Raw genomic sequence first — 25,320 nt, forward strand, 5'->3', positions numbered from 1 at the left:
TTACAGTTCTCCATTCTAGAAGTCCAGTAGGACCTCAAAGAGAAAGGCTTTGGCTTTAGTGTTGCTGATCACAGACAGCGGTACCATGCTAAGATACCACGTACTTTATGAGTCTGTGTGCTCATAAAGACAAAGAAGTCTTCCTTCCCTCAACATCACCCTTGTCCTTCACTCTGCTGATTTAAGCATGATTTGCTGTTTCAAAGCCATATACATAAGGCTGAGATTCCTCCCTGACTCCCAGAGCTATGAATGCTGACCCTAATATTAATGTGGTAATGAGCTGGAAGAGTTGGAAGTTCTTCAGTATTGCCAGTTGCATTATTTATATTAAACAGGTATGGAAACAATCAAGCCTAAAACAGTCCATGCTTGTTGAGGAGAACGTGTTTAGGATTTTTAAGGGTTTTCTATTGACAAAGAAGTGAAACTCATTGTTTAAGTGGCCTAGCAAGTGGATCATGGTGGCTTTGTGAAAGAAATTGAAGAGCTTCTTGAGAGCCACCAAGAAACACTAATAAAAAGCTTGGGGAGCTGATAAGATCCCCAGAAGACAAAGATATTATGAAAAGGAAGAGAAGACCAGTTCAAATCTTTATGGATATGTTGAAGTGTTCCATGCTGCCAAATACCTGAATGATTTAATTTTTGAATAAAAATGCTCCATGGAGAGAAACCTGAATATTACATGTGGTTAAATCTATACATGGTAAATTTTTATAACCCAGCAATTGTGCACATAAGTATGCACCCAATAAAAATGAGTGCCTTGGTCCACCAAAAGATTTGTACAATACCATACGTAGTAGCTTTCTCTATAATAGCTAAAAACTGGAAACAACTCAAATGCCCATCAATAGTAGAGTAGATACACTACAGTATATCCACACAATGGAATACTGTAAAAAAATTAAAATAATGAGTTACTATTTCATGTAACAACATGGATGACTCAATGTTGAGAAAAATAAATTAGACACAAAAGAATACATACTATATGGTTTCATTTATATGAAAATAAAGAAAAGCCAAAGATAATCTAGACTGATAGAGTTCAAATAGTAGTTGCCTTTAGGGGTATAGTGTTAGAAAAAAGGCAAGAAGGAGCCTTCTGGAATGCTGAAACCAGTGGTCACACAGCATATAAATATGTAAAAACTCATTGAGCAGTTTAATATTAGTGTACTTTATATAATTTACATATCAATAAAAAAGTAAAAAGTTAAAATTACTTGTAGCATCATGGAATATTTGAGCTATTAACAACAAACGTTTGAGCAATTCAAGATCTAGTGGCAACAACTGGTGAATACCACGTTTTAAACAATCACAGGTGTGGTCAACTTCTCAAGTTGAACTAGAGTCAGCCATGGCTTAGGCTCACTCTCTGTCCCCTAAGCCTTCATCCACTTGATTATCACACAGGTCCTATGCTATTATTCATCACAGGCCACTATTCACAGTCATTATTTTTGTTGTCACACTGGCAAGAATATCCAGGTTGGGTGGATGACAAATGTTCAGGGTCACATCTTTCTTTTTAATATGCTTTCTCCTTTCTGTCTGTCTGTCTGTCTGTCTGTCTGTCTCTCTCTCTCTTTTAACTCCTACAGCACCTGGTATTCCTAAGTGGTCTCCCATCCAAGTACTAACCAGGCCCGACCCTGCTTAGCTTCTGAGATCAGACAAGATCGGGCACGTTGAGGGTGGCATGGCCGTAGACTCTCCTTTCTCTTTAATTAAAATATTACAAAAATTTATCCTGTACATCATTGTATGTATACTGCCACATTTTGTATTTTCCTACAAATTAACATGTGGTACCTAATTGATGGGGTAGGGATTTTCAAGGGTAATTTTGACTACAGCACATAACTGTCGCCTCATATCTCCCAACTCTCTGTCCCCTCAAAATGTGAAGCTTGTAGCCCAGTGCCTGACAAACATAAAATGCCAGTTCAGCCCCTTCAGCCTAGTATCCCACCTCCCAAAACACACATGTGCTATCTCACCAAAGCAGCCAATGACCAAAAACATCTTGTAAGCAATCAAACTTGAATTTTCTGCTGCGCTGTATCCTCCTTGACCCTCTTCCCATTCTATACACTCAGAGATCTCTGAGTCCCCCTCACTGATTCCTATAGTTCAGCTCCTGAATAAAGGCTGACTCACCTCCCAAATTTATATCTCTAGCCCGGCTTCTCATTCCCCCTCCAGATCTGCCATTTTCAAGTGTGTTCTGGATGGTTCCATATGGCTGTTGCTCAGGTACCTCAAAAACATGTCCTAAGCTGAACCCACCATCTCTCTCTCCCACCCTCCTGCCCCTGCCCCCAACTGCTCCTCTTCCTGTCACCTCCATCTGCATTAGTGACACCACCTTCCAACAAAGTCTTCCAGGCTGGAAACCTCCCTTTCTCTCTTTCATTTCTCTGGCCTTAGCAACTAATCACTCACCAAATCTTGCAATTCCAACAATGTTTCTTGAATTTTCATCCTTATTTCTAGTGCCCTATTTCAAGTTCTTGGCACTTGTCACCTGAGCTGCTGGAACCAGCCATGGTGCTTCATGTCTCGTTTTCCTTGAATCTTCCTCAGCATTGCTGCCACAGTGGTTTTTCTAAAATGAGTATCTGACCATGTTCCTCTCCTGCTTCTTTCCTGCGGGGTTTCCCATTACTGGCCTATCCAGAGGCTAATACTTGCATTCTTTAACTTGGCCTACAAGGCTTCCATAGTCTGGCACCAACTTCTCTAGGCCTGTCTCCATGCTTCCTTTCTTGCTGCAGCAACCCTGAAGTCTTCGAACTTCCCCAAACCCAACTATCACTTCTGGCTTTTTTCATGCCAGCTCTGTCTGAAACGAATGCTTTCTGCATGCACCAACCCTAACCCCACCCTCATTCTATAGAATCCCCTCTCAGGCCAATTCCTAGTCATTCTTTAAGATTCAGTCCAGTGTCATCTCCTCCAGGACACTTTCTTTTCCTAACTGCTTGAGCCATGGTTAGGAGTCCCATCCTTTTTACACCCATATACTTTCTTTATATCTCTATAATTTCATCTGCTACATGATAAACTGTTTTTATAAATGTCCTTGTAACCTCCTTAAGGATTCACTGCTTAATCTACAGTGCTTAGCACAAATGATTGCATTTAAACCAGAAATGGAGCTTTACATATACACTGAATCGTCACAAGACCCTATGCAGTAGATACTGTTGACATAAGAAACATCCAAACCTGAAGGGAATTTTAATGAGTTTGAGCCGAACCAATGACAATTTCCGGGAAGCAAAATCTCAATGGATTAAGAAAATGCTCAGGAGAATGGCTGTTTTGCAGCTTATTTTATACACTGGAATCAAAGGAAGAGATATAAGGAGGGTGACGTGAAAGCACTGGTGGTAGGTTAAGGGAGTGAGAGAAAGCAAAGTGGAGAAATCTCTGGGGTTGGATAAAAAGTAAAACAGAGGGACATATACTTCTTTTACATTGATAGGTACAGGAGAGTCAATAAGTATCCTTTACAGCACATAGAGATGTTGGGGGGACAGCCAACATAACCAGGAGAAGTTCTGTGGTCTCCTGCTCTGGTGCAGTGGGCTGCGCCCGGAGGGGTCTGGAAGAGAGGGACTACTCTGACTTTCCAGGGTATGTTATGTTGGCTGCAAAAAGACAATAAAGAGGTTTTCTTAAGGTAAAGATTGACCTTTGTCAAGAAAGTTACAGGCCCAGGATGTGACTACCCACTACGACCTGCTTTTAGTTAGGCATTTTTATGTTCAGATCATCCTATGTGGTTAATTTCAGTCTCTGAGTTTGTAGGGCCTGCCATGCAGCCTCCCCTGAGTTTGTTAGGTTTAGTATGTGGCCCCTTTTTTGCCCCACAATACCAATAGCATCTCTATTTTACAGAAGAAACAGCACCAGGGAGGTTAAGAAATTTGCCCATGGTCACATGCACGCTGGCCTTCAGGTATTCGCACCCAGTTAGTCTGACTCCACAGTAGACATCTTTCACCACTATATTATATTGCCTCTCGATGGAGTGGGCACTGAGTAAATGTTAAGTAAACAATAATAGCTATGCTCAGTGAGTGCATACAAGTACCTGGCTCCATACTAAGTGCTTTACCTGGATTATTTCTACTCTACAACAACACTGTGGGGTCAGTACCGCCATTATTCCCATTTTACACAAGAGAAAACAGGTTTAGAGAAGTTGGCAACCCCTTCCAGTAACCCTTAATTAGTGGCATAGCTTCATTCACGACCAAGGTCTTAACCACTACACTCTCCCAAACGAGACCAACAGATGAGGAATGGATTGACAAACGAGACCAACAGATGAGGAATGGATTGACATCCAGGATGAAGACTAGAACAGCATGGAGACCTATGACACCTACAGCTCAGAGCCGGAAACACAGGGTTCAGAACCTCAGGCAAAGAACGGGCTGACTCACAAGCGGGTCAGAGAGTGACCCAGAATCACAGGACCATGGACATAAAGGTCAGCACAGTGAAAGACACCCCCAAACCCACCCATGCCCTTCATCTCCTAGGGCTCGAAAGTTGGTTGCCCAGCGGCTCAAAGGTCTTGACGGTGAACAGATATCCAGGGATCCCAAAGCGATGCAAGAGAAGGGTTAACTGCCCAGAGGGCCTCCTCGCGGCGTCGGGGAGGGGCGTGTCCTCCGCAGTACCTTAGTGGAGTATTAACCGCCCCCGAGGGGCCCCCCACGGGGGCTTAGCCTCGGGGCGAGGCGCGATCTGGGGCGGCGACGAGAGGGTTAACCGCCCGGGAGGGCCCCGTGGGGGCGGGGCCTCGGGGCGGGGCGCGGCCTGGGGGAGGTGCTGGAGGCGGAAGCGGCCGGCGGTCTGCGGGCTGCCCCGGCGCGCCTCGGCGACTTTCGGCGGGTCTTCTCTTGAGGCCCAGCAACCTCCCGGCCTGGGGAGCCAAGCGAGGTTCGGGAGCGGTGACGCGGGCACGGGGCGGGCGAGAGGGACGGCCCCTGGAGAGGCCCGAAGGGAGCGAACTCGCGAGAATCTCGGGAGACCGGGACAGATGGGTGAGGGCAAGGTGATGGACCGAGGAGCTTTGGGGGAGCGAAGGAGGAGCGGGGCAGTGGGCAAACGTGTGGAAGGATGGAGGGCCTGTGTAAGGACCCCCAGCCAGGATCCCTCACTTCACACCCTTTTCTCTCCCAACTGCTGTCCAGGTCAATCCTGAACGGGAACGTAACTTGCAGAAGAGAGACGCCCCAGCAAGACTCTTTCGGGGAGACCTCTGGCTCCTCACTTCCATGGGCCAGACGGCCCTGGCAGGGGGCAGCAGTAGCACCCCTACCCCACAGGCCCTGTACCCTGACCTCTCTTGTCCCGAAGGCTTGGAGGAGCTGCTGTCTGCTCCCGCTCCTGATCTGGGGGCCCAACGGCGCCACGGGTGGAACCCCAAGGACTGCTCAGAGAACATCGAGGTCAAGGAAGGGGGGTTGTGCTTTGAGCGGCGGCCTGTGGCCCAGAGCACTGATGGGGCCCGGGGTAAGAGGGGCTACTCTCGGGGCCTGCACGCCTGGGAGATCAGCTGGCCCCCGGAGCAGAGAGGCACCCACGCTGTGGTGGGCGTAGCCACAGCCCTCGCCCCGCTGCAGGCTGACCACTACGCGGCGCTGCTGGGCAGCAACAGCGAGTCATGGGGCTGGGACATTGGGCGGGGGAAGCTGTACCATCAGAGCAAGGGGCCCGGTGCCCCCCAATATCCAGCCGGACCTCAGGGTGAGCAGCTGGAGGTACCGGAGAGGCTTCTGGTGGTTCTGGACATGGAGGAGGGAACTCTGGGCTACGCTATTGGGGGCACCTACCTGGGGCCAGCCTTCCACGGACTGAAGGGCAGGACCCTCTATCCTGCAGTAAGCGCTGTCTGGGGACAATGCCAGGTCCGCATCAGCTACCTGGGCGAAAGGAGAGGTGAGGCCTGGGGCACGTGTGAGGAGATTGTTCTGTCACGGGTGGTTGTGGTTTGGGTTGGAAGCTCAACACCTTTACAAGAGCAGAGAGAACGAGCCTTCATCTGACCTGCCTCTTACCTCTATTCAGTAGCAGTAATGGTAAAGGGTCTTCACAGCCATTACCTAATTTAATCCTACCAACAGCAATAGAGGTATAAAGTGAGGCTTGAGAAGGCAGCTTAGTAGTAAGTGAGCCTTCAGAATGGAGAGAGGCTCTCCAGGGATTAGGCCTTTACAGGAAGTTATCAACTCCTGGAGCAGGGGTGCAAAGGGTTAAATGGGTACTGGGCTAGGTGCACAAGTCCAAAAGGAAGAGGACTTGGCAGTGCCAAGCACCCAGGGTGTGTCCCAGGTTTCCTGGGGTCTGACTTGCGACACATACCCACTTCCTCCTCAAACTACAGGAAGGAGCCATTGAGGCCCTGCACCTAGGAGAGCAGTGGAGGCAGGGTTTGGGAGTGGGGTTTCAAGGGAGGGGTCTCCTTAGGGAAACCTATGAGGCCAAGGCTTGGAGCTGATTGAACTTAACTATTCCCTGCAGTTTTCTTCAGCAGAGGCTGAATGCCTCTCCTGTCACCCATGGTGAGTCTTTATAGAGCTGAGGGCCATCCCTCCTTTTACCTCTTCAGCCCCAGCCCCAAAGACTCTGGAATTAAAGCCTGAACCAGCTCCAATCCTGTCATTGCCACCTTGGCCTGTTGCTCAGCCTTAGCTAGAGCTTCACCCCCAGCTCTGACTTGGGGGTGTGTGATGCCTCCCACCACCAAGGGCAGATACAGTACTTGATGCTTTAGATCTCTCTCTCAGCCAAAGTGGGAGTAGACTCAGCAGGAAAGCAGAAGGGAACCCTGTAGTTTGAGGATGTCTGGCTGGTGCCTGTACCCCTACTTACCTTCACCTCCTTCTCTCTCCCAGCGGAGCCACACTCCCTTCTGCACCTGAGCCGCCTGTGTGTGCGCCAAGCACTGGGGGCTGCCCGGCTGGGCCAGGTATCTACTCTGCCTTTGCCCCCTGCCATGAAGCGCTACCTGCTCTACCAGTGACCCTGTGATACCACAGATGCACGGGGCCTTAATGCCACCCCTCCCCGGGGGCCAGAGAGGAGGCACTGCTGGCCTAGACCAGCTACTTAAAACCAGTGAGGCTCGGGAGGGGAAGGGAGGCTGGGCCCCTACCCCAACCCAAGCTCTGGGGAGCTCAACAGCCCCAGACCCACCCAGGGGATGAAGGGAGGGAGCTGTTGTTATTCAAGGCTGTGGCAGCCTGGTATACAAGACATTTTTTCAAGTAAAAATAAGAGGTATGCTGTTGTAAAACCTGTTCGTGGTATTTTTTTTTTTTTTTTTTGCACAAGGGTCCTGAGGCTGCTTCAAAAAGGAAAAAGATGATGTGGAGACAAGTACAATGAAGGGTGGACCACAGGCTTAGTGCCAGGTGTTTATTCCCCCCAACAGGTGGGACTGCTCACATACACAACACACACAGGCATTGGCTCCAGGGGTGAGAGCAGCACCCCCAGCCTCTGAGGGGAGGATAGGATGCTCTCTCAGCCCTTGGCCCCATCATGTGAGATGGGAGAGGATGGTGGCTTCTCTCTCCTGCCTTCACTGAGGACTGAGGGGAACCATGAGCAAACTCTTCCTCTTCCACCTCCTCAGCCAAGGAGAAGCCATCTTGGTGACATGTTTCATTTCAACCATTATAGTAGGTGGAGAAGGGATTGGCCTGGTCCCAACCATTACAGGGTAAGGTGTAAACGGTAAAGAGGTACAGTTTGGATTAGGCCACGAGAGGGGGCAGGTGACATCATCAGAAGCATGTGTGGGGGTGGGGGGGAGCAGGGGGACTTCTGAGTTTTGTAGTCCCTGGCATAGCAGGAAGGGTAGGGGCTTATTGTTTGGCATTGATGATGTCTACGAATTCAGGCTTGAGGGACGCACCACCCACGAGGAAGCCATCCACATCAGCCTGGCTTGCCAGCTCCTTACAGGTTGCCCCAGTCACAGAACCTGGGGAGAAGGGAGAAGGAATGAATGGTCAGGGGTGGGATGAGCACACTCTATCCCCACCTCCATGTCTAAGGAGGGCTCAGTTTAGTTCTCAGCCCACCCTACCTCAGGTTGAAGCCAAACCCACTCACCTCCATAAATGATGCGGGTGCTCTGAGCCACTGCATCAGAGACATTGGACTTAAGCCACCCGCGGAGCTTTTCGTGTACTTCCTGAGCCTAGAACAAGAAGCCAGACTAAGTGAGAAAGACTGCCTTTCCCTCAAAGGTGAAAAAACCCTGTCGGCATGGTTTCAAGGAATCCCAGAAACCCTGGGACCTGAGTCAGAATACCAGGGCTCTGATCTCCCTAGGCCCTGGAACGGATGTCCTTGAACAAATCACTCTCCTCCTATGGGCTTAGGGACTCCTGCTTTTAAAATGAGGGGTTGGCCCAGATGGTCTCTAGCTGTCCAGTTCTACTGAGACAGGGTAGGATAAGGGTGGTGCTCCTGGGCTTGGTTACCTGTTGGGGTGTTGCAGTCTTGCCTGTTCCAATGGCCCACACAGGCTCATAGGCCAGAACAACCTTGCTCCAGTCCTTCACGTTATCTGTGGAACAGAGATCACAGAAGGGTGAACAGGAAGGGGTTATCCAGCTAGGTCCCCAGGGAATAAAGAACAAGGGTGGCCTGTTGCCCCTGGTGGCTGCTGAAGGACCTCCAAGAGGCATCAATGCCGGAGGGCAGGAGCACAAGTGTTAGGGAGAATGCAAGGGTTCCCCCCATGCCCTTTCCAGTATCAGCATGGGGATCAGGTAGGCTGCAGGGCATCTGACCCCACCTTCTGGGGCTCGGCCTATATGTCCCTTTCTCCAGAGATACCTGCGATGACCTTGGTTTGCTCGAAAACGACCTTCTCAGTAATGCCAGCTTCTCTCTCATCTAGCTTCTCCCCAATACAGGCGATCACTCCAAGTCCTTCGGCCAGAGCATGGGCTACTTTTTGCCCAATTAGCTGTTGAGGAACAGTCTTGGTGAGACATCACTTTTGGAATAACACATCTCTTATCTCCTCTCCTGGTTACTAACCTCATCTGACTCCCCAAAGACGTGCCTTCTCTCCGAGTGCCCCAGGACTACCCACGTGGCTCCACAGTCTTTGATCATGCCAGGGCTAAAGGAAGAGATGAAGCCACAGTTCCGAAGGGAGCCCACCTGTAGCTTTCCACTCAATGAGGAAAGTGAGGACAGGGTCCCCACACACCCTTCTCCCACATACATCTCACCTGATCTCTCCAGTAAAGGCCCCATTAGTCACTTTGTAGCAGTTCTGCGCAGCCACAGCAATCTTGGGATCTAGCTTTTGCCTGGCGAAGTCAATGTAGGCAGTGGGGGGTGCACAAACCACCTCTGAGGATGAGATCGCAAGTCTTCATTCTCCAGACTCCATCCAGTGCTCTGGAGCCTCTAGCATTCACCAGCTGTCTTGGTTCTGCTTTTTTCCTCTTTTCACCCCAGCAAGATTATCTTTGTCCACATCTCAGCCCAGACTGGGCCTGTTCCCAACTCCTAGAGCCTTCCAGGTGCCCCTGAGAGGCCATGGCCCTTGCCCTTCCCTCTGCTCTTTTAAAAGCTGTGGCTCCGATTTCCCCGGGCTATTCTGGGTCTGGGCACCTTTTAGACTCAGCATTCTCTGGGGGCCAACTCCTTCTCCCTTCTAAAATAGCCCATTCCCACCTCCCGCAGGCAAGGCAAGGATTTTTAGCAAAAACAGAAATGACCAACTCCTTGGGTTTGTACTGGGGTCTCTGGGGAATAAACCAGAAGGGGATGCCTCTTTTGATCAGACCCAAGGTTCTGTGATTTGGCTGCATGGGAAGAACTAAGAACAGCACTCTACAAGCGGGTGGCAGGGAGCGAACCAGCTCATAGAGGCCCTGCGCTTTCCCGGTCCCAGGTTAGAGAAAGCCATAGGATCGGTCCTCATTGCCAAACAGCTCAGCCTGTTTGGCACCTGCTCAGCCCCAGGATGCCGAGGGGAAAGGGTCAGAGCTGAGAGCTCCGGAAGCTGAAGCAGTGCGGCAGGGGGCACTCGACCCTCCCGGCAAGGCGCGGGGAGGAGTCTCCGGCTACGTGCAGCGGCGCACGGAGCCCGGTGAGGGGGAAGGTAGCTGGAGGCTCGCACGCCCACTCAGCCGCCTGCTCCCCACTTCGCGGCTGTGGCTAGCCTCCGTTCCCACCCCCGGCTCCTGGCAGTGCAGCTCGGTCCGCATCTCGGAGCTATCTTCCGATGACCCGAGAAGTCCTTTCCTGCCCCAATCTCCAAGGGCACCATTGAATGTGGCCCCGCCTTTACCCCACGACACACCCTGGGTACTGCGGCTGCAGGGCCACGGCGCTGCTGGGTCAATGTCTGGATTCCTGGCAGCCTTAGTCCCCAGCCCTGCATCCAAGTCCACGCGGACACCCGGTAGCCCAGGAGAGGGTGGCTGCCACGCTCGCCCTCCCCCACCCAGCGCGACCCCTCGCGGGCAAGGCTCACCGGTGTCGGCCGGCACCTTGGCCGCATTTAGGGTGCTGATGAGTTCCCCCAGACTCGTCTTCCGCCCATTCATCTTCCAGTTCCCCCCAACGAAAAACTTCCTGGAGGGCGCCATGGCGCTAGAGCCGACACCCTGAAGGTCAGGATCACCGCGCAGCCGCGGCCACTGCCCGCTTATATAAAGCGCGGTGAAGTAGAACCCCGCCTCCTTCCCGTCCTCGGCCATGGTTAGCCCGGCCCCTGCCTGCAAGTCCTTCCCCCCGCCCCGCCCGCCGCCCGTGTGGCAGGGTTCTGACGTTACCCCCTTTCTTGTAGCAACGTTCTAGGGGCGTCGGGGCTCAGTCGCTTCAGCCTTAGTTGCCTGACTTTGGGGAGAAGGTGAGAACTGTGAGCCCCTGCGCTCAGGAGATCCCCACATCACGACAGACCCCCAGAGGGTCAGAAGTGATTCCCAGGGGAGTGAGCGGACCGGACCACTCCCAACTGTTTGGCCTAGACCACATTGCTGAGGACTGAGAGGGCTCTTAGGGGCATCAATTCGACTGTGGGGAAAGGAACCCCTTTCCCGAGTAGCTACGTGGATTGCTGAGCAGGCACCTTTGACCCCCCGCAGGTAAAGTCTAGCTTATTGTCACGCCCAGCCAGGCAAGTGACAGGGTTCAGAGGGGTAGGGACGGCCCACATTGGCACAGAAACTGCAGCTAAGAGGCAGTTCAGAACCCCTCCCGCAGGAGTATCCCACTTTTTGCTCCAGTTGGCCAAGGCCTGAGAAGAGGCTGCAGGGCCTGGAGCCCAGGCCCAGGAGTCCCTAGTGACTAGGGACATTTGGGAAATATCCACTTGGACCCTCTACTTGAAGTGTGTGTGACTGCTGGAAGGAAGGGCTTTTCACCATCTTTGTTCTGTCACCCCACTCCACTTCCCCTGATCTGATAGCCCCCAGCCCTCACCTCACCCTCAATTTCCCAAGAGCTCTAGAACTACTGAAAAGTAGAGAATTGCCTATGGAGGGAGCAGGGCTGAGAGTTTTTAGACACTGGCCCTCCTGCTAGCCCCAGGGAAGATAAGTGTCCCCAAGATATCAATCAGGACACAATTTAGCCATTGTACTTTTATTCACATCGTGTATTTTGGCATTTTCCAGAGAAGGACAGGGAAGAGACAGGGTGGGGGAAAGACTTAGACAAGAGGGCGAGGGGTTCCCCATTTCCCTCAGATCCCTCCTGGCCCAACCACACAGAAAACAAACACGAAGGAGGAGGGGAGCGGGGACACCCTGTCCTGTGGAAGAGGCTGCACAAAGCGACACCCACGCACACACACAAACAAGCCCCCTCCACGCCAGGGGCTGGCAGGATTAGAGAAGCAGAGATCTGGGAGTTCAGGGGGAGGGGAAGCAACATAGTCTCCTCACAGACAGGTGTCCACCCTCCCACCCCTTCCTGCTCCATCCCCAAAGTCTCTCGAGTGTCCCTCCACTTTGCTTGGTCATTCTCCTAGAGCCTCTAGCTGCCTCCCTGCTGCTGGGGACAAAAAGAAAAAGGGTACAGAGCAGGGAGGCTGCAGTCCATGCCCCAGCCCCTCTCCCTCATGCCAGGTGGTAAGTCCCCTGCTCTCCGTGGTAAGGGGTCAGGGCAGGCTCTTAGTTGGCCACTCTCTGGTAGAAGTAGATGTAGCCCAGATCCTTGGGTGGCTTCTCAGAGGCACACACTTTCTGGTCATTGTAGATCACCCATCTGGGGAGATTAGGGAGGGTTGGAAAAGGATGAACAAACTGGGCAGTCCACACTGCTGCAACTAGGTTTCTCTAACATAGCCCCTGAAGGTCAATCCTGGGGATTCCAGGGAAAGGCCCCAAACCTACAGTCCAGCTGCTACCTGTCTGAAAGGAGCATTCTAATCTCACAAAGGTCATTTCCCCTTAGTGTCTTCGGATCCTCCAGTATCTTTGCAGCCACCTCCCACTCATTCCTGTAAGGTGGGGTCAGCAAACTTTCTGTAAAGGGCCAGTAAATCTTTCAGGTTTGGCAGCTCATCCGGTATCTGACACAAGTGCTCAACTTTCCTGTTGCAGCATGAAAACAGCCACAGACAATACATAAATGAGTATGTGTGGCTACGTTCATTAAACCTTTACTTACAAAAGCAAGTGGCCAGATTCAGCCCTGGGGCTGAAGTTTGCCCGATCCCTGCTGTACATCCCTGGTGTATTTGTAGACCCCATCAGGTATGCCTTCACCTTCTCTAAGGATTTCCAGAATGACCCTACTCATTACCACCACCACCACACCCCCATTTCAAGTGCACACTGCCGGCCCCTCACCTGCCTTCCTTTTTGATGTGGCAGACGTAGTGACCACACATGGTAGAGGTGCCCATGTGACTAATGAAGGCAAAGAGCTGATACTCTAGGGAAGGAAAGGGGGGAGGGAGAAGAAGACAATGAGAGAAGGATCCTTGAATAACAGTCTAAAGATAGTCTAACAGCTCAAACTCAGGACAGGAGTTTCAGGGAATATAGGCATGTATCGGGTCAAAAGTCTATTTCCACCTCCTAGAATCCCGCCTTCCGGAGTTGTGTCAGTAGAAGGAAGCTCCTGCACCCTCTGCCCCCAAGAGAAGCAGAGGTGCCTTAGAATGAGGATCTGGTGTAGCTCAATGGCTAGATCCTACAAGGCCTGTCCTGTTTCCCCGGGACACTCACTTCCTGGACCGTCCCGGACTTTCGGTCCCACTGGCACAGACTCAGAGATGGAGTCAGCAGCTGAGCGGCCCTCTGAGATGTCCATGGCAGCTTCTGCGTCCAGGTCGTCAATGTGACTGAAGATCCAGTCCACAGCCCGTTCTAAACTATTGTTCTTGGAGAGGAGGGAAGCATTACATTTTCCAACAAGTTCAGGGGCAAGAAAACAACCAGTGGAAGCCTTAGCTCCTTCATCACAGCCAGAAAAGGATGGAGCCCAGCCTTGGCCATACCACACTGGCTGTCCCTGGTCTTGCTCATGAAGGATGGACCCTCACTCCCACTCCTTTCTACCCCACAGGCCCTAGTCCTGAGCTGGCGACAGCCCCTACCGTGGCCCGCAGAGCTTTGAGGGCCTGGTCCCGGGAGAAGCCCATGGAGACAATGGTGGCTACACAGTCCTCTGGTGGGGGATCGGCGGCCGCACTTGTGGAGCCAGGCCCACTGGAACCAGGCAGGATGAGGGGGTTTGCAAAATCTGCAGATGTGAAGGGGTCGAAGTGTTTAGGGAAGGGTGGTGGCCCTGTCCCACCCTGCTAGCCACCCCTGCATACCTGGATCATCCATGTGCGACATGACCCAGTTCATGGCAGCCTCGGCCCCACTGTTGCCCGTGTAATAGACAGCTTTGCGGCAGGCATCCATAGGGAAGCCCATCTCCACCAGCTGGATGATGACCGACTCATCCAACATGGGGGCTGTGGTGGGAGAAGTGTGGGCATAGTGACTGACTCCTTGGGCTACTCTCCGCTCCTTATCCCTCCCACAGTCCGGCCCCCCAGCCCTCTCCTAACCATCTATTCATGCATTTTTCTCATCCCAGACCTAAAATGACAGACAACACAACATACATAGGGCCAGTATCCTAAAGGCATGGAATTGTGGCTAAAGATCCCCGATGGATCCTCTTACTTGCCCGTTCTCACAGAATAGACCCTGTTTCTGGAGTATGATACCCAGCCCCCGGCCCCAACCAATGAGGTGACAGGGTAGAGAGGCAATTAGCCAATGCTACTGCCATCCACAGAGAATGTGGCTGGGAATGCTCTAGTTGGTCCTCATGTCCATCAAGGGGGCACTGGAAATTTGAAAGGGAGGACAAGAGAAACACAAAGGACAGGGTCGGGGGAGGCAGGCAGAGAAGAACCCCATCAGCAAGGGAGAGAGACAGGCAGGAAGAAGAGTCACTAACATGTCGGAGAGGAGAAGTGAGGGGAGCAGAAGGAGTCTTCGTCTTCGTTGCCATAGAAACCAAGGCTACCTTTGGGCTCATCCGGAGTGACCAGGGGTGGGGCAATGTCAGGCAGCTCCTCCTCTCCAGGCTGCAGCCCTGTACCCCTCAACTGGGAGATGTCTAGCTCCTCTGGCATCTCAATGGACACATCTGCAATTGGAATGACAGGAAAAGGGTCACCTCAGCAGCTCCCTGAGGCCCTCCTTGAAAAAGCCCTTTGGGAATCTAAAGCCCCTGTACCGTAACATGGCACTGCTCTGTAATAAAGAGCTGTTCAGAGAGTACCAATCTTAGTGGCCCCAGTGCAATAAAAATAATTGTGGGCATGGAGTCAGGAGACCTGGATTTTAGTCATAAATCTACCACAAATGAGCTATGAGCAAGGAATGGGTCCTCCAACTTGTGCAACAGAATGATTTTATACTTCTGTGGGTCTCAGCTTATCTAGGAAATGAAGTTAAATCAGCAGTTCTCAAAGTCACCAGACGCCTGTAAGACCCATGAAAGCTAATTATGTCAAGATTATCAAAATGAAAACATCTTACCAGTTATAAAAATAAAAATAAGCAACCTATGTGTCCATCAATAAATAGACAGATAAAGAAGTGGTACACATATACAATGGAATATTACTCAGCCAAAAAAAAGAAAAAAGAAAATCTTGCCATCTGCAACAACACGGATGGACTTTGAGGGTATTGTGCTAAGTGAAATAACATAGAGAAAGACAAAAAGACAAATATCACATGATTTTACTTATATATGGAATCTAAAAAAAAAAATAAACAGAAATAAACTCACAGATACAGAGAATATTTTGATGATTGCCAGATGGGATGGGGTTTGGGGGATGAATAAAAAGGGAAAGGGATTAGGAAATGCAAATTGATAGTTACAAAATAGTCTTGAGGATATAAAGTATAGCATAGGAAATATAGTCAATAATATTGTAATAACTATGTATGGTGTCAGATGGGTACTAGATCTATTGGCGTGATCACTTCATAAGTTAGAGATGTCTAATCACTATGTTACACACCTGAAACTAATATAATGTGGTATGTCAACTGTAATTGAAAAATAAAAAATTATTAAAAAGAAAAAATAATTAAAAAAATAAAAATAAAACTACGAAAATCACTTTTGGTTGCATATCAGAACTACAAAATCAACGCAGTCTTAACATTTTTAGTCAGTGCTTTTCAAACTAGGCATATTTCAAAACATCTAAGGTAATGCTTTCCCCTTTCAGAGGAAAGTTAGAGAAACATTAGTTTACATGTGTTAAGGCCCTTCTTTTTCTGGCATTTTCTCCTTAACCTCCCTCGCTTATCCCAGCCACCATACCCAGTTTCTTGGGCACCCAGTCTAAGCCGAAGGTGAACTTCTTGATCTGGATGACCAGGTAGTCAGGGAATGAGGCAAATCGTGTGGTCCTAGGGAAGAGAGAATGTCCTGGTACCCAGACAATCCCAAGATTCTCCTCTTCTGAAACTCCCACCCTGGGGTTCAGCCTCTCAAAGACCTAACAGCCCGGAAAGTATTCCATATTCTTATCTTGCCCTGGGCGGGCATCAGAGCGGCTGCAGACAAGGAGCAGCAGAAACCAGGAGAAGGGCTGTCTTACTGGCAGTGGCAGCAAAGGAACAGATGGTTGAATTCTTTTGAGACCTAAGCACTCTTATAGGTCTCAAGCTCATGTCAACAACAGTTAAGCAAAAAGTGAGGCCACTTGCTGGAAATTCATATTCTGTCCACAACTGATACTAAGTATTTATGCTCTGCCAGGATTGAGGGAGTGAATGGAGAGATACTACACTAAAAAGTGACCCTGTCCCAAGAGAAGAGGGAGTGGCTGGGGCAGGACAAGGTAACGTAGTAATCATCCACATCTGCTCTGGCTAGGGCTTCTTGGTTCTCCCAGGGCCAGATTACCAGCCCAAAATGATGCGACCCTGAGACATCACCCTCGAAAAAGGACACAAGAACTAGAAAGAGGTAGAGAGCATCTTTGGAACCCTGACACAGGCCCAAAACCAACAGGACTTACTTGACAGCTACTGATTTGGCCTGCAGGGCTGTGCTCCAGAAGTCATCCACCTGCTCAGGGGCCCCATAGGCCTCCAGGCAGGAGCTGAAGGGCACCTGGGCACGAACCAGCTCTGGCAGTGGCAGCTTCTCCTCTTCAGCTTGCCGCTTCTTCTCCTCATACTCCAGAAGTTCCTCTGGTGACAGAATTGGTGGGTGGATCCTTCAGAGGGTGCTGCCTCTTTCCCTCCTTAGCCTGGCACTACTGGCTCTGTGTCCATGATTATTTCAGCTTCTCCGCCCTCTCCAAACCCACCCAACACACGTCCGTATATGATCTTACTTTTCTTTCTCAACACATCTGACAAGCTGACAAGCTGACAAGCTGACAAGCTGAGAGCAAGGTTAAACCTACTTCCCCCAATGATCCAACTTCGGACATCGGCTGGGGGAGCAGGGCATACCATGGGCTCTGCTCCTATAAGGTGCCCAAGTGCTTCTCACAACCCTCAGACTCCACCCACACCCAGGCCTGGCTGACAGCCACCTACCCTTATTAAGGGCAGCGTCCATGGGCACAGGCAGCTGCATGATGTAGTCTACTCGCTGGGTGTACTTCACCTTCTCTGTTGCCAAGCACTTGATCTTTTCCTCCACCAAGAAGCGGAACACTTCATTTGGATTCTCAGAGCTCCGGCAATTCCTCTATGGGAAAGAGTCAGGGAGGGAGGACAGGGGAAGGGAGACTACCACCTAGAGTACGGGGATGCAAGAACAGAGTAGAAGGCTTCCCCAGTTACCCACCCACCCCCTCCAATTCTGGCCCCGCCACAGCACTATGAGACTCTGTTGGAATGTATTTGTAGTTCTCTTGATAAGCAGGAAGTATCCTCATAGCATTTTCTTTGGGTGGAGCCTTGGTGAGGCAGCAAGCCCATCAAGTGTAAGGATCCCTGCTTATCACTACTATTCTCCTCAGGTGCAATTGCTACCACGGGGAAGGCGCAGCGTATGCAGCCTGCCGGGTACGGGGGTGGGAGTGGGTTGGGCTGACAGAAGCAAGAGGGGCAGGAAAGGGAGGGAGTGAATTGCAGGCAGACAGAAGGAGTGTGAAGAGTGTCCTCCCTTGTCATCTTCTCAGCCCTTACCTCTACCATGTTGATAAGGTGAAGGAAGAACTCTTGGGCATCCTGCTGCCGATTGGTAGAGAACTCAGGGTGACCCTTGCCAATGAGGGCTTTGAACATCCGAGGGGCAATGCCATCTTGAACTTCCTAGGCAGAGCCAGGGCGGCAACTCAGCTGGGGCTCAAGAGACCACAAAGTGGCCTTGCTTAGACCTCTCCCAGACCTGTTTCCCCTCAATCCTGGAGCCTGAAAGGGATGAGTCCCAGACTCACCTTTTGTTCTGACAGCTGCTCTCCATCACCCGACTCCGGTGCAGGCTTGGAATACTCTCCGGAGAGAAGGCCATGGCCCAGCTTGGCCCTGCATTAACATCCAAGAGAATCACTTAGCTTTAGTCAACTAATGATAATCTGACATCTACCTATACCTCTTTCTCCTCAACTCAACCCCTGCTCAAAGCACTCCTTAGACAACTCTCTAAAATGTAAAAAACCTTAAGTTCCACAGGAACCCATCTCAAGGCAGAGAGCATGCCCAATCATCTGCAAGCTTCTAACTGGCCAGGGGCTAAACTGCTGCCTGCTTCAGGTGGTCACGGAGCAGAGAGGAGGCATCCTGGCTGCAAGACTCTCAACAGCCTTTGTATATAAGACCTGGCTACCTACACCTGGGTGCTGAAGTCCTGGGTCGGGTCCGTCGGGGCATTCTGAAAGATCTTCTCCAGCTTATCCACATACCTAAGAGCAAAGGGAAGGAGAGTTAGAGGGGCTCTGGCCTGGGCTGAGAGGAAAAGGGAAAGGAGTAGTTATCTACCAGCTCAATGAACAGGCTCCCTCCAGAGTGGAGAGTTATGTGGTTGAACCTTAGAGTCCATTTCCTTCCAGCAACCTGCCCTTCCTCACTTCTCAACTATGTCAGTGTGCAGTGCACTGAGGCAGTCTTTCTCAGCCTCTCCCCAAGAAAGATCCAGGGGGATGGGAGAAGACAGCCTGGGAGAAAGGTAAATACAGTCCATGTTCTATTCAGAGGAACTTGTCAATACGTTTTCAGTTTTCACAAATGCATCGGGTCCTTCTCAATTAGACAGTGAAGTCGTTTATGCTAAGAATTTGCCTTTCCTCTTAGTGGACCAAGCCCTTCCCTCTCTCCAACTGCTACATGTCCATGTTAGGTGCTCATCTGATGTCACTGGCCCAAAATAAAGATCACCTGCTCACCCCTAAGTCAGTCAGAGGCCTCAGAGAGCCCTGGGATTTGGTGTTCTGCTCTATTAGTGGACTAGATGGTGGTGGTGCAGATCTACAACTTGCTTCCCTCACAGCACACCAGCCACAGTGCAATGTGAACTAAGACTGTGCTAGATCAGAGGTGCTGCAGGAAGCTGAAGGAGGAGTATGCCTAGAGGCTGATGACCAGGAGAGGAGCAGGAGTGTTACGGGTGCAGAGCCAAGGGGCCAGTAATGGGGGAGGCATCACTCACTTCCTCTGGAAGTCGGGGATGCTGAAGAGCACCTGGACCACTGAGTTGAGGTAGCAGCTGTTACCCAGGTTCCGGATGCCTGTGTAGCCGGGCCCGAACAGAGCCTTCAGTGGCACACCCGATTCCTGGATCAGCTCCCATTCATCGATCCGTTGGTTCATATCTATCTCCAGCTCAGTCATCGTCTTGTCCGTCTGCAGGGAAGGGGCACTTCAGAGAGGGCAAGAGACTCGACCCCTGGGGTTTTTTACATTGATCGCTCATAGGGTCTAAGATAATAGCCAACTAAAGGCTAGAATTTGCTGAATTGTGAACTCTAACAGGGGAAGCACGCTAGATATTGTCCAGTCCAAGTTCTGGAGGCCACAAGCAATTGTCCCAGAGGCCTGCTAGTCATTAGGCCTCTGCTTGAATAAGGAAATGAAATGAATGCAATTACCTCTACCTGAAGTGTTTTTCCCATTCCAGAGTTACCTCTCCTCGCCCCTCAAGTCTTCACTCACTCAACACTTCCTCAGGGAAACTTCCCCAATGCCCTAGACTAGGCCAGGTGCCCTATTGCCCCTCACTGTTTGTAGCTATACACTTTTTTTGTGTGTGATCATACGATTAACATCTGCCTTTCCATCTAGAATATAAGTTGATGAAAGCAAGGACTATACCTGCCTTATTCACACAGTGACTAGCACAAAGTAAGTACCAAAGAGTAGTCAGTGAATGAATAAATGATTCTAGAAAAGTTCTTCAAAGGCCACATATCTTAGGGACTAGGATAATTGTGACAGCACTCTCCAGTACACGACCTCAGCCTCAGGCAAGGAAGAAGGGCTGGACAGGGGCAGGAATGAGAAGAATCTGAAGCTGAACAGGTCTCACTTTCTGCATCTTCAGCATGTCGATGCCAAAGTGGGACAGGTGCTCAGCCAGGTTGGGGTCCAGGACCATGTCGTCCTCATCATATGAATATACATCTAGGGCAAGAGGGAGGAGCAGAGTCAGAGGGGATGACTTAGGACTGGCCTGGTCACCAATGCCACCCCCTGCCCTGAGGAGCTTTGGTGGGACAGGAGGAGGAGCCTGTAGGGTGACCCTCTGGGCTCCCTTGAACATCAGTGAGGTCACAAGCCTTTCCGGGACTGGCTGTCAGGGAGGATGGGGTAAAACAGGGTGAGGGTTGGAACTGTGACTCTACCCAGCAAGATAAGGTTCTAGGGTAAGATGGGTTGGGAAGGATGCTCACTAATCACATAATGATGGTAACTTCTAGGAAGGAGACTGGGGTTTGGGGTGGGGGTGGGGTTAATTAAAGATTTAGTCTCATCTGCAATATTTTCACTGTTTATCAAGAAAACATATTCATGTATTATTTGTGTCTATAAAATGAGTGAAAACATATTTTAGCATGGAGATGGCTGGAGGAAGGGAAGGAGTACCAGCTCCATCAGGTGTGATGGTGCCCAGCTTCACAGCTAACGGGTAGCCTGTCTCCCTGTAGTGCTCCACAGCATGGTTGTTGCCCCCACTGCCATCGAAGTAGCGTCGGCCACAGAGGATGGAGCCATCTGTCAGGTTGAGCCACAGGTTCTCTCTCATGTCACATTTGCAGCACTTCCAGCCACTAACCCAGGGAAAAGAAAATGAGCTGAAATATGGATCAGGGGTATCTGCGAGTAGAAGAGAAAGGGGGCTCTGTGGGCCCCCTGCCAGTCCAATATCTCCCTCTTCTCTCCTCTGGACATCCCCCTGCTTAGTTCTACTCCAAGTATCCTTCCTTGCCCTGTTCCCAACCTTCTCTCCCACTAGATCCCCCAGGAGCATGGCCTCTTTGTCCCTTCTCTGGGGGTTGTACCCGGAGGTGGAGGGGCCAGGCCTCACCAGGGAGGGATTCGAGCCGGGTTGTCCAGCTGCTTAAGGTTGAAGGCATGCTTTGACACCTGCCGTACTTCCCCATCCCAGGCCTGCACCTCCTGCTTTCGAGAGGCTGAGTCGGCTGAGAGTAGGGCCTCCACTGCACTGGTTACCTGCGGGAAGTGGAGGGTCAGAGACAGTACTCAGCCCCACAGTCCCCTCTAGCCTTCAGTCTTCAGCTTTCTCAGTGCTTGGCCAAGACATCACTGCTCTGGCCCCACGTGCCCTAAAATCTTTGGGAGGGTGGGAAGGTATTCATACCCGATCTCTGACAAAGTCAGGCAGTCCCCCCAACCCATCCCGGGCAATCTCCAGGTAATCTGGCAAAATGACAATTTTCACATCCTCATCGTATTCAAACTTGTCCTTGTTGAGGTCAAACCCGCCTTCGATACCTGGTGAGACAGAGAAGAAGGAGATAAGGACAATGACCACAGGTAAATGTCATTCTTCTGACATAGCACTTCACTTTGTCCCTTCCAGAGCTCTAGGGCTACTGATCAGGCCCATTCTTTTGGGGTTCTCCTAGTACCTCTGAGAGTGAGAAAGACTCACTCAGGGAGAACAGAATTGCAGTGGTGCTCACCAATAGCCAGCCGGGTAGGCTTCTTTCGAGGGGGGTCTCCAGTGCCTGAAGTGGTATCCTCCTCTTTCTGTAATGAGGCAGGAGGGGCAGGACCAGTAATGAGCACCAAGGAAGGGACAAATGGGGAAGAGAAACAGGATGGAGTGGGTTAATCTCACAAGAGAATGGAGCTAAAAACGTGCTGAATTTTAATGACACTAACAGAAATAAGTGAGAGGGGGAAATTTAGACCTATAGAAGGTCAGAACAAAACATAGATTCAAAATGGGGGCCAAATGGGATATGCCTGCATGTCCCCAGGCCTTGCTCCAGCCCATCCCTACCGGGCGCTGGGTCCGCCGGAGGTGCAAGTAGACTCGCTGGCCCGTCTTGTTGAAATGTCTCTCCACATACTGTTTCCCAAAGCCCAGGAATGTGTTCATACAGATGTAGAGGCCGCCCTCAGATTCCTGCAGGACAGGGGGCAGGGGAGGAAACACAGGGAGGATGAAGCATGGCCGAGTGAGGAAACCAAGACCTGGGCTCAGAAACTGCTGGTTTCAAGAAAAAAGGTTCTGTTCTCTAAGACTGAGTGGCTCTTGGCAAGTCATTTCGCCTTTCAGGACCTAGTACATGGTTGAGATTCTTCCCATCCTCCTATGACTTTGATGACAACCAACAAGGACACCAGGAGTTGAATAACAACTATCATTCACCATTCCTCTTCTTGCTCCTTCTTTGGGCTCTGGAGCCCTCTAATCAACTGCAGAGAACCCCCCCCCCCACACACACACACCACCACCACCACCACCACCACCACCACCACCACACACACACACACACACCCCTCTTCTCTGGAGCTAAGAAACCCAGAAAGTAAATGGGGATCAAATACTGTGGGCTTTCAGTGTCAGAGATTACATTCAGAGGGGGAAAGGGACCTTTCCTCGGAAAAGAAAAGACCTGTTTGTCGGACATATTACCTAAAAAAGGGACACCATAACAAACCTTCTCGATCTCCAAGATTCAGAAAAGCTACCAGACTGGAAAAGCAGAAATTCTAGCACTTGAACAGTATATCTAACCCCAAGAGCTTGCCAGCAAATCAGATTTTCCTTTACCACACTGCATTAGGTACTCAAATCCTGGTCCACACTGAGTCTTCTCCCTCCTCTCCTGCTGAAGCCTGGCTCCAGAGGAACAATGCCTCATGTGCAGCTCACAACTAAACATGGAACCAGTCTGGCATTCTCCAGCTACCACTCTGTCACCTCCCCTCTGACCGATAACTAAATCCCACTGAAGTACCATCGACCTCCAACCTCAAAGCCATCCCTTTTCTAGAACAATCTAGCAACGCTCGCTGAGACAGCTAGAACACACATAAGCCAAATAGAAAACGAAGAAAGACAAGTGTCCACTCTAATTCACAGCTGTTGGGGAGGATGGGCTTCCCTTAAATTGAGCAAGGCTACCAGTGCCTCTGTGAATACAGTGATGGAGAAAAAGGAGGAGGAAACTGGAGACAACAACAGTCTCTTCCCTGAGCTCCAAGCAACAGCAGGTATCTTCTTCCTGGCATAAAAGTCTCAAAGGCCTTGAAAAATTCTCTGCTGTGATATTAAAATAGGGCACCATCTAAGACAGTTCTTGATTCCACAAATTGTGTACCACTCCCTAGAACAGTGTGGATTACCATGTTCATAAACAAATAGAACATATCTCATCAGGAAGGTCACAAGCTCTCTTTCTACCATGAACCCGATATGAATAATCAAATATGCTGGAAGTTGGTTAGCAAAGCAACTCGGCCACACTGGAGATTTGAATTTAGGTGAAGAAAGGGAAGTATACTAAGATTACAAAAATCTCTTTTGGATTATTCCAAACAGTTACTAGGAGAGAGAGAGGGGAATATAAAGAGGGAGCCACTGACTTCTACCATCTGTTGGTAATTAAGAAAAACCTTTTCCTCCTGAGAAAGATAGTGCTTCATCAGGCCATGCATCTGATGACCTAGGAGGCATTAGGAATCTCTGCAGAGATTAAACTCCTCTGTTGGATACAAAAGATGCTGGTTTCACCACAGACTGGAACCCTGGAGCTCTGCTCTGAGCAGTCCTCTTTTAGCTCTGCCAAAGCCAGACTTCAGAGAAGTAGCACACTGTCTGAAGCCCAGATCAAAGCCTAGCAAACCAAGCAAACCACAAATCAGTGATGATCCTGAACTGGGCCTTAGATCATGCTACTATACTCGGCACTGGTGATACATTAATGAAGCCTTTCCACTCTGACTTGCAATTTTCCTGCCCATGAGCTGGTCTGGCTGAACACCCTGGGCAGGGCCCAGCAGCGGCTTGAGGGGAGGGGTGGTTAGGGGGGCGGATCCCAACCAGGCTGGTGCCCTCTCAGTTCAGGCTCTGGCCTGGTCTGAGGCTTGTCTTTGCTTGTGGGCGACACAGGAAGGCAGAACTGCAGGAAGGGAGGTACCGGGTGGAGCCTGCAAAACGTGAAGCATGGTGTAGGTGGTGGCTTTGTCTAACTAGTCAAGAGTGGGAGCGGGATGGGACGGAGGACTTAGTATCCTCCAAGAAAGAAACCATCTCTCTGGTAATACTTTAAAAAGGGCTCCCTTTGCTCTCTGCGATGGGCGGGAAAGAGAGGGAGCCGTGGGCATAGTTCATTTTAAAAGAGAAAAGACTAGAGCTTTCTTCTCCTCTTTTCACCCCTCCCTATCACCAATGACCCACCTCCCCGCCCCCTGTCCATTAACCATGGGTAGAGGCTCTGTAGCTTGGCCTTTCTCATAATTAGCTTTCTTCATGGCCACTTCCAGACTACTAGGCGCCTGGGAACTGCAGTACCCACCCTCCAAACCCAAACCCGGGTTGTGGGGTGTCGCCCCATCCCTACTATACGAGACTACAAAACCCGGAGAACCATGCGCGACAGGCAAGGCCAACTCCCAGGCTCTCGCAGGGGTCCACTTGGGGGATGTAGTCCGACGATCGGGTTGCGCCTCTAGCTTAGAACAGCAGAGGGGAGTGAGCGACTACAATCCCCACAGTGCTCGACGAAACGCGGAGCGGGCGAGGCGGGCGCGGTGGTTGCCGGGGGCGGTAGTCATACGACAGCTCCAGCTAATTAAAAACAACGGCAGGGAGTAGCGTGGAAGACTACAAGTACCATGGTGCATCGCAAGGAGGCGGCACCCAAGCCTTGCAGGCCCCGGCAGAATGACCAGGGCGATGCATGATCGCCGCAGGCGTGGGGAATGGGCTTACCGGTGTGTCGAAGGAGAAGGCGCACTCGTCTTTGTGGACCCGGTCTCCAGGCTTGGGAACCCGGATCGTCGGTAATACTGACAGCAGCGCCTCCTCACTCAGCTCCGCCATGACACCGGCAGCAGCTCCTCCACACACAGCGGCTCCCACCGTTCCTAATCCCCCACCCCCTACTTTTGCGATCCAATGAGGACTACTCGTTAGGTGCATGCGCTACAGGAAAGACGCGCGAGAATGGCAGTTGGACGAGCCTGCCTACAAGTGCTCCGCCCTCTGCCCTACTCTTGACTAACACCAATGAAAAGCGCTTCCAATGCAATCGATGGTCGAAAGGACCAATCCCACTCTTCCAGGGTAGAGCGCCTGTAGAGCGCTGAGATTGGCGCCGGAGTTCCTGCTGCTCGC

General features: G+C 50.8%; 3 protein-coding genes and 1 pseudogene across 6 annotated transcripts; 1 reads left to right on the forward strand and 3 right to left on the reverse strand.

The window, feature by feature from the left end:
* Positions 1 to 1,604: 1,604 nt before the first annotated feature.
* On the reverse strand, positions 1,605 to 1,723 carry LOC111743580 (annotated as a pseudogene).
* A 3,140-nt stretch (positions 1,724 to 4,863) lies between these two features.
* SPSB2 (splA/ryanodine receptor domain and SOCS box containing 2) lies at positions 4,864 to 7,330 on the forward strand. Of its 3 annotated transcripts, none has more exons than XM_011365815.2 (3): positions 4,864 to 4,971; positions 5,226 to 5,973; positions 6,930 to 7,330. In XM_011365815.2, the coding sequence occupies exons 2-3, from the start codon at positions 5,310 to 5,312 to the stop codon at positions 7,055 to 7,057; spliced, it is 792 nt and encodes a 263-aa protein (XP_011364117.1). In that variant the 5' UTR covers positions 4,864 to 4,971; positions 5,226 to 5,309; the 3' UTR covers positions 7,058 to 7,330. The 3 variants fall into 3 exon arrangements, with proteins under 3 accessions (XP_011364117.1, XP_011364115.1, XP_011364116.1); XM_011365813.2 differs by having other exon boundaries at positions 4,869 to 5,086; XM_011365814.2 differs by having other exon boundaries at positions 4,870 to 5,075.
* Positions 7,331 to 7,419: 89 nt separating this feature from the next.
* TPI1 (triosephosphate isomerase 1) lies at positions 7,420 to 10,807 on the reverse strand. Its single transcript, XM_011365816.2, has 7 exons — positions 10,547 to 10,807; positions 9,291 to 9,414; positions 9,094 to 9,178; positions 8,887 to 9,019; positions 8,529 to 8,614; positions 8,155 to 8,242; positions 7,420 to 8,023 (listed from the first exon to the last, which is right to left on the reverse strand). The coding sequence occupies exons 1-7, from the start codon at positions 10,770 to 10,772 to the stop codon at positions 7,905 to 7,907; spliced, it is 861 nt and encodes a 286-aa protein (XP_011364118.1). The 5' UTR covers positions 10,773 to 10,807; the 3' UTR covers positions 7,420 to 7,904.
* Positions 10,808 to 11,642: 835 nt separating this feature from the next.
* On the reverse strand, positions 11,643 to 25,291 carry USP5 (ubiquitin specific peptidase 5). Of its 2 annotated transcripts, none has more exons than XM_011365818.2 (20): positions 24,916 to 25,291; positions 21,976 to 22,101; positions 21,653 to 21,719; positions 21,328 to 21,461; positions 21,034 to 21,179; positions 20,592 to 20,776; positions 20,035 to 20,129; positions 19,159 to 19,352; positions 18,344 to 18,415; positions 17,951 to 18,038; positions 17,700 to 17,825; positions 17,103 to 17,256; positions 16,574 to 16,748; positions 15,871 to 15,959; positions 14,551 to 14,673; positions 13,844 to 13,987; positions 13,622 to 13,767; positions 13,251 to 13,404; positions 12,870 to 12,954; positions 11,643 to 12,282 (listed from the first exon to the last, which is right to left on the reverse strand). In XM_011365818.2, exons 1-20 carry the CDS (start codon positions 25,123 to 25,125, stop codon positions 12,189 to 12,191), a joined length of 2,607 nt encoding a protein of 868 aa, XP_011364120.1. In that variant the 5' UTR covers positions 25,126 to 25,291; the 3' UTR covers positions 11,643 to 12,188. The 2 variants fall into 2 exon arrangements, with proteins under 2 accessions (XP_011364120.1, XP_011364119.1); XM_011365817.2 differs by having other exon boundaries at positions 14,482 to 14,673.
* Between the last annotated feature and the right edge of the window lie 29 nt (positions 25,292 to 25,320).

This window comes from Pteropus vampyrus, unplaced genomic scaffold (genome assembly GCF_000151845.1).
Source record: "Pteropus vampyrus isolate Shadow unplaced genomic scaffold, Pvam_2.0 Scaffold116, whole genome shotgun sequence".
NCBI classification, from domain to species: domain Eukaryota; kingdom Metazoa; phylum Chordata; class Mammalia; order Chiroptera; family Pteropodidae; genus Pteropus; species Pteropus vampyrus.

Bases quoted from the DNA above. Each gene is read 5' to 3' on its own strand.
- SPSB2 (XM_011365813.2), top strand. The intron at 5,974-6,929 runs GTGAGGCCTGGG...TCTCTCTCCCAG, and splicing joins CTACCTGGGCGAAAGGAGAG to CGGAGCCACACTCCCTTCTG.
- TPI1 (XM_011365816.2), bottom strand. From the start codon at position 10,772: ATGGCCGAGGACGGGAAGGAGGCGGGGTTCTACTTCACCGCGCTTTAT. The intron at 9,020-9,093 runs GTTAGTAACCAG...GTTCCTCAACAG, and splicing joins TCTTTGGGGAGTCAGATGAG to CTAATTGGGCAAAAAGTAGC. The intron at 8,243-8,528 runs GTAACCAAGCCC...TTCTTGTTCTAG, and splicing joins AGACTGCAACACCCCAACAG to GCTCAGGAAGTACACGAAAA.
- USP5 (XM_011365817.2), bottom strand. From the start codon at position 25,125: ATGCACCTAACGAGTAGTCCTCATTGGATCGCAAAAGTAGGGGGTGGG. The intron at 20,130-20,591 runs GTACTCCTTCCC...CTCTTGCCCTAG, and splicing joins CATCACACCTGATGGAGCTG to ATGTATATTCATATGATGAG. The intron at 13,768-13,843 runs GTATGCAGGGGT...TCACATCTGCAG, and splicing joins GTCGCACATGGATGATCCAG to ATTTTGCAAACCCCCTCATC.